At 26.7% G+C, this 14,131-nt stretch overlaps 1 protein-coding gene across 3 annotated transcripts in view; it reads right to left on the reverse strand.

The window, feature by feature from the left end:
* Window positions 1–2,117: 2,117 nt before the first annotated feature.
* Window positions 2,118–14,131, reverse strand: part of LOC107439186 (uncharacterized) — a 62,065-nt gene continuing 50,051 nt past the window's right edge. For all 3 annotated transcript variants that reach the window (XM_016051692.3, XM_016051691.3, XM_016051693.3), the window contains exons 15-19: window positions 9,885–9,979; window positions 8,631–8,799; window positions 6,655–6,793; window positions 5,110–5,231; window positions 2,118–2,437 (exon numbers count right to left, since the gene is read on the reverse strand). In XM_016051692.3, the coding sequence (XP_015907178.1) occupies window positions 2,309–2,437; window positions 5,110–5,231; window positions 6,655–6,793; window positions 8,631–8,799; window positions 9,885–9,979 (654 nt within the window). In that variant the 3' untranslated portion in view covers window positions 2,118–2,308. The remainder of the gene's footprint in view (window positions 2,438–5,109; window positions 5,232–6,654; window positions 6,794–8,630; window positions 8,800–9,884; window positions 9,980–14,131) is intronic.

Raw genomic sequence — 14,131 nt, forward strand, 5'->3', positions numbered from 1 at the left:
ACATCCAATTGACAACACTCAGAAACAATTAAGAACAATAGTAGAATCTTGAAGATGCATCTAATAATGGTTGGCTCATAAAAAAAATTGGATTATTTTTTAATCCCCTATTGGGCAAGCATAAATTACGAAAAACGGAAGAGTGAAATCCAACAATTTGATCGAGTGTCAAATTCTCAGACAATTCCCAGGTTTAAGATAAAATTGCGTTTTCCCCTGAAAATTCAGACTTTTTTTTCGTCTCAAATCTCGTTTTTTCTGACAGTTCCCGGGGCTAACGAATCTGTCATTCTAGTCTCAGACAATATCTTATCAATTTTAGAATTTTCATCCCAGATTCTAAATTAAGCAGGAACCAAGCTTAGAAAGATTTTCATACTTATTATTTTATTTGGTTTTTATTTTTTAAAATGTCACGCTTTTATAAGGAGTCTAGTAAAATTTTATAGCATTTTTAAATAAATGCTACCAATTTTTTTCTTTTTTAATTCACTTCTTTAAATAATATGTTATAAAAATCTAACTACTCAAATTTGGATTCTAACAGATATTTTTAATAACTATGTTTGAAATTATTTAATTTGTACCAATAAGAAAAATTTATTCATTTTATTTCAACGAGTTATGAATTTTTATAGTAGTCTGAAAAAGCTTGAAGGTTTTTGTATCTTTTCCCCCATTAGCATAGCCAATAATAATATTGTATTAATATAGCAATGTTAATAATTCACAAATTTCTTCTGATTATTTTTTAAATGATTAAATTTAGCTTAACTATATTTCACATTTATTATTGAATAAAAAATAGCCGCATTTCAATCATTTTCTTATTTCCATTTCAGCATAGCCAATAATAATATTGTATTAAAATAGCAATGTTAATAATTCACAAATTTCTTCTGATTATTTTTTTAAATGATTAAATTTAGCTCAACTATATTTCTCATTTATTATTGAATAAAAAATAGCCGTATTTCAATCATTTTCTTATCTCCATTCCACTTTTTTTTAACTTTTTCTTGGTAAAGTATAGGGATGTATTGTTCTTTTTATTTCTCTTTCAGCTTCTGTTCACTGATATCCGTGCGCAATGCATTACCCTCACCCCCTGATAAATCAAAAAGAAAACAAAATCAGCATGTCACTCCTTAGTTTGATTGACGGAAGCTTGTCAGAAAAACAATGATTCTTTTAAACACACTTTCTTGCGTGTTTAAAAACAATTGTTCCTTCTCTGCCCCCTCTTGATCTAAAGATCTTCAAGGTCACGGAAGAAATATTGAAGTTTTCTAGCATCATTAATTTTTAGTCCAAGGCTTGTTAAATTGCAAAAAATGAGAGATTATTTTCTTTGTCATCTTACGAAGTTTAAATTCTAACTCGCTGTTTGGTAAATTTATTAGTGCCTTAATTTTTTTTTGTTAATGAACCAAAATTAATTAAGTGAGATGGAAAGGTTGTTGAAGTTATTCAAGTGGGTTTGTAACACAGAAAATAATTAAAAATGTAACATAAAATATTGATAAATCTAAAGTAAACTAACAAAAAGTTCACACAAAACAAGAAGAAATTTTTCTTTCATTCATACTCAATGATTATGATGCCTACTCCAAGTTAAGGCCTTTTAGGTATGGAGCTTTGTCAAAGGATTGACCAAAGTTCTAAATTATAGCTGCTAAAATATAATTGGGTGGTTTTGGAGACTACTAATAAGTTTAACTAACATGAATGTTCTTTTCTAGATTTTTATTATAATGTTACATTTGCTAACTCAAATTTAGCTTTTGAAGTTCGAATTAGAAGTTGTTGGTTACGATTGCTTAATGATTCACGCATGTGGAAACATAATATTTAATAAAAAGTACTATTATGGAAAGGATAAGGATGTCAATACTAAACTGATTTTTTAAGTTGGCACTGCATTTCCTCATGAAGTGCATGGCCATTTTCTAAAACTACACCCAAATTTTGTAGTTGCATGTTGCATATGAATTCGTTGACTAGCTATTTTTAGTAAGTATGCTTGTGTTTTCACTTTGTATCTTTATTTAGAAATAATTTTTTTCTATTGGCTTGTTAAGGTGTAAAATCTGACGAAATGAATTAAACTAGTAAAGTTATAGCTAAAAAGTAAATCTTTTAATGCACTTGTATAGATGAAAGCGAGTAACAAAAAATCAACATCAACAATTTCAAAAGAAACATAGAAAAAATATATAAATTTTGATTTGTACTTCAGGAATATGAATTTGTGACACATGGTATTTAAAGATGATGCAGTAATAACATACTTTGTTTAAATAACATATCAATCTAAAATTTTAAATCTTGCTTTAAAAAGATCAAAAACAATTTTTTTAACAGTTTTTGCAAGCTCTTCAACACTGTTAAATTGCTCCAACTTGCACCAATCTTGCTTACTAACTCCTAGTGGCGGCTGAAAAGAAATAGAAAATTTATTTAAAATATATGTATACACATATACTATGAACCGTCTATATAAATTTAGATTTTACCCTAATTCTTCCCTAGTAGAACAATATTTTAAAATGTGACAACTACTCATTAGTACCCTATATAGGGAGGAAAAATGCAAACTAGAAATTTTTTTTGGACATATATTAGTATAAAGTATTCATATTTTTCCATTTTAATAACAACAGCAGAAACAGAACATTTGGTTGCTAATGTAGCTTCCATTTTACTTTTTATAGTTTCAAATCTGAAATTCACTGTATTTTCAGAGCATGAAAAAGAAACTAGGTAATTGAAATATTTAATAAATAAAATAGTTGCATTACGTAAATATAATTGTAAGAGCTTTTTTCTAAGAACACATTTTTAGGTATTAATAATTTATAAGAATTTTGAAATTATCCATCTAAAAAAAAAAAATCCTTTTATAACATTTCATAGCTTAAATAAAACAAGGCAGGATTTAATTTCATGACAATACTAAACAATACATACAGATTACATAATATTGAAAAATTATTTCTGAGGAGAGATGAAATTAAAAATTTTCATAAAGAAATCTTACTATAGGAAATTAGAATTAAACACTACTTTAACTAATTTTTGAAAATAAGTATAAGGAAAGAAAATGCCACCAAAATACATCAATGAAATTGTCTTATAATCACATATAAGGAGAAAATTAACTAGACAGTGTAGGAAGATGGCAAAACAGTCATCAATTACGCAGACAGCATAATTGTTTATTGTTCAAAATGATATTTTTTAATTTTTATAATGGTTTCATAGCTTTTTTACAGGATTGATTTCAGCCAATAGGATATTTAAGATTGCTAAGACTCTATGCTACTGAAGGTAATGAAGTTCTTATTTTTACAACTTCACCATACAATCCTAACAGAACCAAAACAGTATTTTCTGTGTGAAAAAGTATATAATCTGTGGTAAATAATTGACAAAATATGCACTTAAAGACTTACAAAAATTAACTCAAAAAAATGAGAATGCTATTAAAATGTATGTTTTTATTCATAAACAAAATGCTGAGTTTACACTTGATATTAGATATTCATTTACCTAACACTAAAGCGGCACAATGGGCTATTGGCAATGGTCTGAGGAACATCTTTGAGGCTGATCCAAGGACAAGCCATTATATAATTTTGAACCGCTGAAAAGGGGATGGCTCCTCCTTTTTGGTAACCCAAAAACCTGCACGTGAATTAAAGCACTATATGGTAGAACAGTTTAATGAGAACCAATATTGCACACTCGGTCCCTTTACTAAATGATCATTCACCTTCTCATTGACGACAGCAAGTGATGCTTGACATCATGGTCTACTGGAATCGGATCAGTTCACTGTGGGACTTTCACAATTGATAGAAGCAAACGTTAGCTAACCCATGAATAGATTACAAATAGAAATGAAATATATTATGAAATTATTTAATGTTAAGTTATAATATGGTCGTGATTAATCGTTTAAAAGCTAGTGAAATCTAGATTATTTTACAGTATACATTTTTGATAATCGTAAAAGAATCTTGCACTATAATACAGAAAGTGGCAAGAAGTCCTCACTGCATTCACAAGGTTTAAAATGATGTAGCGTAGCTATCCCAGTGAATAAGTTGATTTCTCAACCCAACCAAAAATTTTACGAAAATCTGAGGTTTGACTTATACACCAGTAATAAAACTGGACATTCGTTTAATGAGAAATACCAATGCATTATTATAAATAATGAGATAGATATGAATAACTCTGTAATAAATTCACATTTACTGATTACCTCACAAAATTTGTTATTGCATATTTAATTGTTAAAAAATGTATCATAACCAGATGTGAAACATTTTTAATTTGAGAAAATGTGATTTTTAACTTGGTAGACTAAATAATTTTATGCTTTTTAATTTTAGAAGTTTTTTTAAATATTTTTTTCACGGGTCAACTCATACACTTAGCAATCCAGAAATTTACTATCTCACACTTATACACTTGGATATACCATATTCCCAATTGCAATTTTTTTCAAAGGGCACAATAAATTTATACAGTGGAATCCCGGTTTTAGGTTGTCTGTTTTGTATGTTATCTTGCTTCTTGCGTCAGTTTCGGCTGGTTTGAGAAAATTGCTTATACCAATAACGCTAAATTATCACGGATCTTACGATATACTTTTTAAGCAAAATCCTGCTTTATACGTTTTCCTAACAGAACATCATTCTTTTTTCTCTATAAAGCTTGCACAAACTTTTTCTGACATCTTTTCTTTTTTTTAAAGAGAGACTTGTTTAATAGCTACTTGAAGCTATTCTGACATTTTTACTATTCTTTCTTACTGTCCTTTTGTCTGTAAGAGGGAATTCCCTCCTTGAGTCAAAATCAGAGATATGGGCAAAGCACAGGAAGGGTGGTTAAAGCAAGTATGGGAGCTTAAATTGTGAAATTTGCAAATTGTGAATTATGATTAATGAATAAATAAAAGTAAACAATAACATTCTGTTTCATCTGAATGTTTTCATTTTTCAAAAATGGTATTATGAAACACTTTTATATACAGCTTCTCAATTATTGATCAATTAAATAAAAGAAGCAATAAATTACATTACAATAAATTATATATACCTTTTTAATGCTTGCTAACAAACACATTTTAGACGAAATTGATCTATTATTAAAAATGATAGGTATAACTGTGCAATCATTCCACAAGAATTTTTCAGCAAGAGAAGCACTTCTTTCACCACCTAAAATTTAGAAAAAAATTCTTTTAGCTAAAAACAGCATTTAACTCATATGAAGACCAAGGAGGGAGAATGGCTTAAGTTCATTTTTTGCAAAAATGATAATTGGATTGCTATTTGTTACATTTTGAGGATTACTAAGCTTTGATAAATCAATAATGTAAAAAATCAGTTCTCTCTGAATGACACAATGAAAATGGGCAGAACCGTCAAAAAAGCTTTCCCTTCTGAGCAAAATAATTTTTTCTCCAAACTAGTTTTACGGACATAAACCATTTTTCCAATGTGGTCTTCACATTCATTATTAAAAAACTATTTTTTAAGGCTTAATTATTTAAAAATAGCTCAAAGGGTATTTTAATGCAGATAAAAAATAAATCACTTCATATAACATATATGTATTTTATTCCACTCATATATAAGAGAATTTTTTTTTTCTCTTTCTTTTTTATTATCTACAAAATATCTGAGCAATGGCTCTTTCCAAGACTATGCCTATGTGACAGGCAGTTAGAAGTGGCTGTTAATTGGAGTTATCAATGAATTGATTCTTCAAAAACTCATAAACAATTTATTTAATAAAAAAAACTGTTCCAATAATAATTTTTATTATTTTTATTTTAAATGTTTATTTACGTTTTTCTGCATTCATATTGTGAAGTGCTAACTTTTGCACACTTTTTTCTTTACTATCCCCAATAATTTTAATTTTATACTCAAATGTAATGAATTTTTGCTTGCAATTATCATTAACTAAAACCAGTATTTAGAACTGTTTAAACCAGTGTTTAGAACTTAAAAAAGAAAAAAATGAAATCGGAAAGCAAATATTAGTCACACGCCTAAGTAATTTCACAGCAATGCATAAAATAAAAGCTGACAAAATCAGGAATTGCCATCCATTGTGAATGCTGGAGCACAATTCATGTGATTCACACAGACCACCCATGAAAGATAAAGGCTATCTGCAGTTTAAATAAATGGTCCAATCTTATTCAAGAGTGTATAGATGCTTAGAAAAAGTTCTCCAACGACTGGGATGCAATGTTCATTAAAGAAAGATGTTTAGTAACAATCAATTAAAATTACTACAAGCTAGAGGTAAAAAATTTTGAAAAAATTAGATAGGAAATAACATGAAAAATTAATGATAGCAACGCATGTCTGTTGTTTCGAAATTGAATAAAAAATAAATGAATAAAAAATCGTTAAAAAATACTGCAACAATAACAGAACTTATTAAGTACTGAATCAACAATTTAGAAAACTGTTAGGACATAAAAGAGAACATGTGAGCAAAAACTATAACGAATTATATGAATTTTAAAAATCAAGGCACAAAACATATCTTTTAAAAAAATATCAATGTTTCACTTAAAATAAAAACTCTTTAATAAAAAGTGAAAATATTGTGGGCAAAATTTACCTTCAATAAGAATACAGGTTTTAAAAGTTGATGATACAATGTCATCTCTCTCAGCAATTGAATTGCCATAAAATAGAGTACGTCCATAAGGTATCTTTTCAAAGGAACCATCCTCGCTTTGTCTTGCTCTTTTTGAAACCTAATTTTATATATTCAATAAAAAAGACATATAAAATGGAAAATCTAAGCATGTTGATAAATAAATGCATAAAATTTTATAATATAACTACACATATTTAAGTAAATATCTATGATAAAAGGAGTCGTTGTAATTGGTTAAAAGCATAAAATTCATTGTCAATAAAACATGAAAGAAAGTCTAGGTAAACTAGAAGGTCATGATATATATCTGATAACTTGAATAATATATACAAATTAGTCATTAGTATTTTTAGCACATTTGCCAATAATTATAAAGAAAACTAATTTAAATTAACGTATTATTAAGTTTGAAAAGATATTGCAATATTTAATAATGACCAAACAAAAAATTTGCAACAAAATTATACTTAAAAACAAAAAGGTCTCAGATGTTCAAAAAAAAAAAAAAAATCAATGTTTCAATTTATATAATTAAATATATGTATAAAAATATTTTGGTTGAAATGTAATATTAAAAAGAAAAATTTTAACATTTGGCTAATAATTTCAATTTTAGCAATGTTTTGAAACTTCCCCTAATTGTATTAAGTAAAATTTCAGATTATCGAGATTATCTTCAGATTATCGAGATCAGATTATCGAGATTATTCTCAGATTATCGAGAATGCTAAGAAATGGGTAAATTTTGGATAACTAAGTGCTCTACCTTAACAAAAATAAAAGATTATCGCAAATGACGCTTAAGAAAAAATAACAATGTTAGATGCGAAAAAATTTAAATAGTTGTCAATATTATAAAATATACCTCCTAAAAAGTTGTTAAAATTAACTATGCCAATTATGGGCCAGTGCAGATAATGCTCCAGAACTTTTCCCTCTCCAAAACTTTTACTGCCTATTTTTCTCGCAATTATTGATGTCACAATCATATTTGTGCCTATTTTTTTAATCAATATCCCTATCCTATTTTTGAATTTGATAAGCCATTGCCGTATAACTATGGAAGATATGAGCACTGAAGGAAAATTCTTAATTTCGACCTTTCAAAAGCAGATTCAAACTTTTTTTGAGCTTTTTGTAAAGATCGGGTTAGTTAATAAGTATTTCAAGAGAGAATTCTCCTTGCGTGCGATTCACGCACATACGTGACTTTGTGAAAAATACATGATTAACATAATTATAATATGCGATGGGTTACAATAATATGATATGACATAATACATTACTATATACATACACATTACATTTGATTAATACATAATGTGATGCATGATTTTGTATAAGTCTTTAATATTGAAAACTTTGTAGTGAAATTTATAAAAAATTAATATTTTTGAAGAAAAAAAAAGCATGTTTTTTTGTTAAAAAAAAAGTTTTTTAGTAAAATTGAAAATCAGTGTTTTCTAACACCAAAACAGTTTTTATGAAAATAAAAATTTACACATTAATATCCTCATTCATTATCATTCTTAATTACTATATATTTACTAAAAATAGCAAGTTTAAGAGAATGGTTCCTCAATTCTCAATTTTAAAATTGTAGAACTATGTACCAAATTGCTTTTTCCTACAATAATTCCTAAAGTTAAAACTCTAAAACAATTAGCCTAGTAAAGATGCATTGAACACTTATACACTTGTTTCTAGGCTAAAGGTATCGGATACTTGCAATTGAAGTATATTTGGGTTAAGAGGGAAATAAAATTTTTAGATGGCAAAGCTTTGAGGTCAACAACTGTCAGGAACATGACTAAACAAGCATTCAAGGGTTATAAGTTTTTATCATTAAGAGATGTTTTATATCATTTAGTTGCATTTATATTTTAGAATATTTTACATAAATATTTATAAAGAAGCATTTAAAATGCACTTACATTACAATCCCTATGTGGAAGTATATGATAACATATACATTTTGGTTTTCCTTTGGCTAAAATTTCCTTTTCTTCGCAAAAGTTTTTGCCAACTATTTCACCAGCGCCAAAGAAACCTTCAGTAACTAATGTTAGCTTTTTAAGTTTAGCTAATTCTGATCCTAAATTACTGATTGAAAAAAATTAAATGAACATGAAATGCCATGATATGGTTTTATTATGAAAGACAACAAATCAACATATCAGCAAAACAAGGACTTTTGTAGAAGACAAAACAAAATAGAGTAATACATTTTTGTCATTGTTTTCAAATACATGATACATATATCAGAAAGAAACAAGCCTGATCTTATCAGTTTTTACAACACAATGCATGTTAACATCTGATGATGGGAAGCTTGTTTTTTTCAAAGCACATAGCTGTGAGTTTGTGTGTGATGTGACTTAAAAAATTGTAATAATTATATTTTATATTAAAAAATATTTTTCTCATATTTATTGGATTAAAATAGTAGAAAATTCCACTAAAATTGTGTTTAAATAGTACGCTATACTAGATGATACAAGTATTGTTAATGCTGTAATTGTTTTATTTTGAAAATTTAATTTAAATAGTAAACTTTGAAATTAGCTTTTGAACAGTTTGCAATTTAAGAGCCACAAGAAAAGAAGATACAAAGAAACAGTTTAAAAAACAATTTTGAGTTTTAAAACATGTTATGGCTATCTGTTGGAGAAGAATATTAATTTTCTACTAAAGCGTGTGATTTTATTGATTAAAGTGATTATAAACAGGGAAATAAATTTAGTAAACACATCTATGTTCATGATATACTGATGTTCTGAAATATAGATAAATAACATTTAGCGATTCCTTCCACTAAGAACTTCAATTGAAAAGCAGGTAACGAAGAAACAATGCATTAGAATATTTAAAAAATAAGGCATTCTATTATTTTAAATATTGAAATTGTTCCTATTGTTTAATTTAAAATCATAAAGCAAACAAAAACCTTTAAAAATAATTTGTAATTAAGTATTCGTAATATGGAAGACGTTTTAAAATATTTGTTAGGCAAGCGGCTTTACTTGAATTATTGTTACAGATGACCAACTCTGAAATTAAGCTTCAGTTTGTAACTTTTTAAACAAATGTACAGATATAAAAAAAAGAGATTTTTTGAACAAAAACATAATATTAATTTTAAAAAAAATCAGTCTAAACTAAAAGATAAATTGTTCAAAAATACTTACATACAAAAAGCTTCAGCATTCTTACTAATACAATTAGTACCACCAATAATATAAACACATAGTTCTGTTTTAATTTCAGTCTTTAAAGTAGCAACCTATATATACATAAAGGAAAATTTAGTCTCGTAAAACGTTTCACTGTCCTAATGTAACAGGAATATAAACATTTTAATAATCTTTTCGTTCGTGTTTTTATTCACATCAAATTATGAAAATATTATTATAATATTATTAACAAATTAGGAATGAAATAAATAAATAAAAACTGTCAAAATGTTATTTTATTTATGATATTATGTTTATTTTAAGTCATTGAGTAAAACTCAGCCCAGTTATATATGTTTGTTGGATTCAAACTTTCTTACTAATAAATTGTTTTAAGTTTATTAAATACAGAAGTTCATATGTATAAAGAAATATACCACAAAACGAAATTCTGATACCATTAATAAATTAAACCTTTTCCACGGAACAGTTGAAAATTTCACAATAAATGCTGTCAATATTTCAATAATTTGCTTATAAAAACTATAGATGCAAAGAATTTTGACAGAATGCTAATTTATGTATATTTGAATTAATAGGAAAAAAAAATTATAAAATTCAGATTCAAGAGTTAGTTATAGCAAAAAGGCAGAAAATGAAGTCAACAGCATAGTTAAACTTCTTTTAACTATATTATCATTTGCCTTTAATCGAAAAATGATTAAACTAAGCTAATTTTTATTTATATTTTTAAATATTGATTACATTAAAGAAAAGACTTCCATAAGTAAAAGTATTGAAAAAATTCCAACAACTCTTGTTAATTTAAACTTTGGTTCTAGTTTTCAATACAAGGGTCATTAGCCTAAAAACAATCTTCTTAAGCAAACTTTAAAAAATATGAAATATAAAAAATATAATGGATTAAAATTTCTAATATTGCTGTACTTTATTACATTAAAACTAAAAAAAAGCAGAGATCACCTTTTAAGCATTTTAAAAAAATATCATAATTAGGCAGGGTTGGAAAGTTTTTGACAATTGACGGTTTTATCTTGTTTTAAACGTCATGTCAAAAAAAAAAAAAAACCTTTTGGCATTGTTCTTGACAATTGTCAAAAAACATGAAATTTTGAATCGCGTATAACGAATAGCGTTTTAATACGCTAACGACTGACAATACGCCAAAATAGATTGGGTTGAATTAATTTTGAAAACATTGAATAGAACAATGTGAACTATGTCTTTTTGCATAATTCGAAGCGAAAATCAACATAGTTAAGGAAAAATCCCCTTTTGAAAAAGCAAAAATTAAGTACTTTTTAAAAACACTCAGTGAAAAAAGCACCTTTAAAGACTTTTAAAAAACAAAAATAAGCACCTTTAAGCACTTTTTAAAAACGCTACACTACCTGTTTAAGCACAAAGGCTTAACTTTGGAGCAGTTAACACTTTAGAATCAATCCCTGTTACTTCACTTCAGCACCACCTTCTCCTTTGATTCATTAGTGAGAGAATAACATAAATATAATCGTACAAGAAAAAAATAATGATTCACTTTTAAGGTTAAATTTTATTCAATTCACTTAAAAAAAAATACATGAGGCAATGATACATGCAAAAAATGATATCTGTTTTAATCTGTTCTATTGCTGGTGAAAAATTGCTACAATCATGTTCTATGATGAAGTTTTTAATAAAAGAATTTATTCTGTGGTAAATTAGGAAGATTAATGTATTGTTGTGAGGAATCAGGGCGACCAACTTTAATATAATCTAGTAGCAATAATTTTTTTTAACAAAATAGAATTTAAATTGATTTTCTGCATTCTATATTTCAATATTGCAAAATGAAAAATACTAACTCTAAATTTATTTTCCTTGAAACGATTTTTTTGTACTTTAACAGTGATGACAAGCTAGGAAATGATCTGAAGATATATTTTAGTCCCATAAAATAAATATAAATTAAAAAATATTAATCTCATTTTGTTGAAATGTAGTTAAAAAAACATCAATTTCCATAAAAAAAATGCTTGAGTCTGAAGACAAGCAAAAAAGTACACTGAGGACATGAAAAAGACCCTTTTTGTGAGACTGACATAAATGAAAAAAATTGTTTTCCCTCTCTCTTTTCAACTCTAAGTTAGAAAAATATCAATGCAACTCAATGTTAGAGAATGATGCAATCACTGCTGAGGATGCTTGTTATGATATAATGAATCATGACTATGTATCAATATATCTCAAGAAATATTACAATTATTTTCCATTTAGAAATTATCACTTATCAAGTGAGTTCAACGTTCCATGCTTAATGTTCCTAAAAGATTGTTTACTTGCATAAAAAAAGTTACTGTTAAAGAAATTATGTAATATCTTCTTCTCTTATTTCATTAATGGATAATGAGTGATTTCCTAACCTTCCTTTTAGTTTAAAATATTGAGGTTTCATTACTTATTTTCAATTTCTTTTGATAAGGTGACAGACTTATACATTTTTACAATAAACTGGATAAAAGAAAGCAAAAATTATTACCTAAATAATAAAATTGATTTCTATATTAGTTAAAATAATCTTTTTTAAGTTAACTTTTTCTAAAATAATTTTTTTTTACTTAAAAAGAAATAAATTTTTTAATAATTATTGTATTGTATAGTTTAAATAAACACTTTAAATAATCTATTATGAAATTATAATAAAGACAGGCGTGCTACAGGGTGGCCACTCACCAGATAAAACAAAATTTCCCAAGATTTCTAGAGTAAAATTAGTAAATTTTTACACATTATGAGTATTAGTTGTTGCCATTCAAATTAATGCAAATTTTCCTTCAATTTTAATAATTACAAACATAAATATGTATTAAAAAATTTATGTTGAAATAATGTAGATGTAATGTAGAATAATGAAAAAAAAAAAGATAAATCAACACTGTCAGTTTTCAAACTAATATTATTTATTGTTTCAAACCTAAAGTTTTCATAACATTAAATAATAAAAATTATGATTTCAATTCAAGTCTTTGATAATTTTATTACAGATATATCGAAATTGGTTTCCGTAATAAATACTGTCCTAATATCGTAATATTATGAAATAATTCGATAGAAATTTTTAAAGATTAATTATTTATTCAAGTAGCACAGGTGGAAAGAAAAATAAACAGTAGTAATACTTTGCTTATGTCGCACTAGACCTGCCCAATGGGTAATTTTTGAAGGTAAAAAAATCTGAAGAAATGTGATCGCAATTTTAATCCTCTACTGAGAGGATGGCTTCTCCACTTTGACTCTCCGTGATTGAAGTTGAGCATTTTACGATAGAGCAGTTTAATAAGGACCAAAACTGTACACTTTTGCAGGTTGATTAAAATGGTTACCTATCTGCTCTCAGACTTTGATGGGAGTTTTACTGAGAATTGTGTCTTAAGAAATAAAGATTTTTTAAAGAAATATAGATAAAAGTACAACTGGATAAGTTTTAAAAGACAAAATTAGTTACCTTAATGAGCCCAATAATAGTCTAAAATGCTCTGTGTAGTTATTTTAACTTAATATGGCCAACAATACTGTTAGTTGCTGATATTTCAGTTATAATTTTAGAGTTTAAAGTGTATTTCCCTGAGAATTCCAGGTTTTCTAGAAGTAGTTTCAAATTCCATGAGAATTCCGGGTTCACCCTGCTTCCAGAGAGAGTGGACACCATGTTATCCAGAAAATAAGAAAACAAATGGTTATAAGAACGTCTACCTTTTTTTCAGGAAAAAGAAATTCTCTGTGCCTATCACAAATTATTAACAAGAAAATAATTTATATTAACTATATAAATATTGTAACTGCTAATGGGTAATAATAGAGTTAGTAGGTTTACTTCTTCAGAAAGAAAGGTACAAAAATGTTTCAACTACCAGTTTTTTTTTTCTTTTATCTTTTCTGAACAAGTATCAACCCTGTAGAGCTAAAGATAATAAAAAAGTTCATTTGGAATTTAAAATATGCAAAATAACTACACTCTGAAAAATATTTCAAGAAACATACCACTAAAAAATGAAAATCAATTTTGATGTGAACAGGGTTGGCAGGTTTTTGACATGTGACAGTTTTTGACAGTTTAAACCATGGTTTAAACCGTCACGTCAAAAACCTCACTGTCAAAAATGTCGAAAATGTCAAAAACCTATATTCATATGTGAAATTTAATTAATACATAAAATTTATATATTTTTTAAAGGATAGTGTTTCTAAATATGTTCTAGAAA

Source organism: Parasteatoda tepidariorum, chromosome X1 (assembly GCF_043381705.1).
Source record: "Parasteatoda tepidariorum isolate YZ-2023 chromosome X1, CAS_Ptep_4.0, whole genome shotgun sequence".
In the NCBI taxonomy this organism is placed as follows: domain Eukaryota; kingdom Metazoa; phylum Arthropoda; class Arachnida; order Araneae; family Theridiidae; genus Parasteatoda; species Parasteatoda tepidariorum.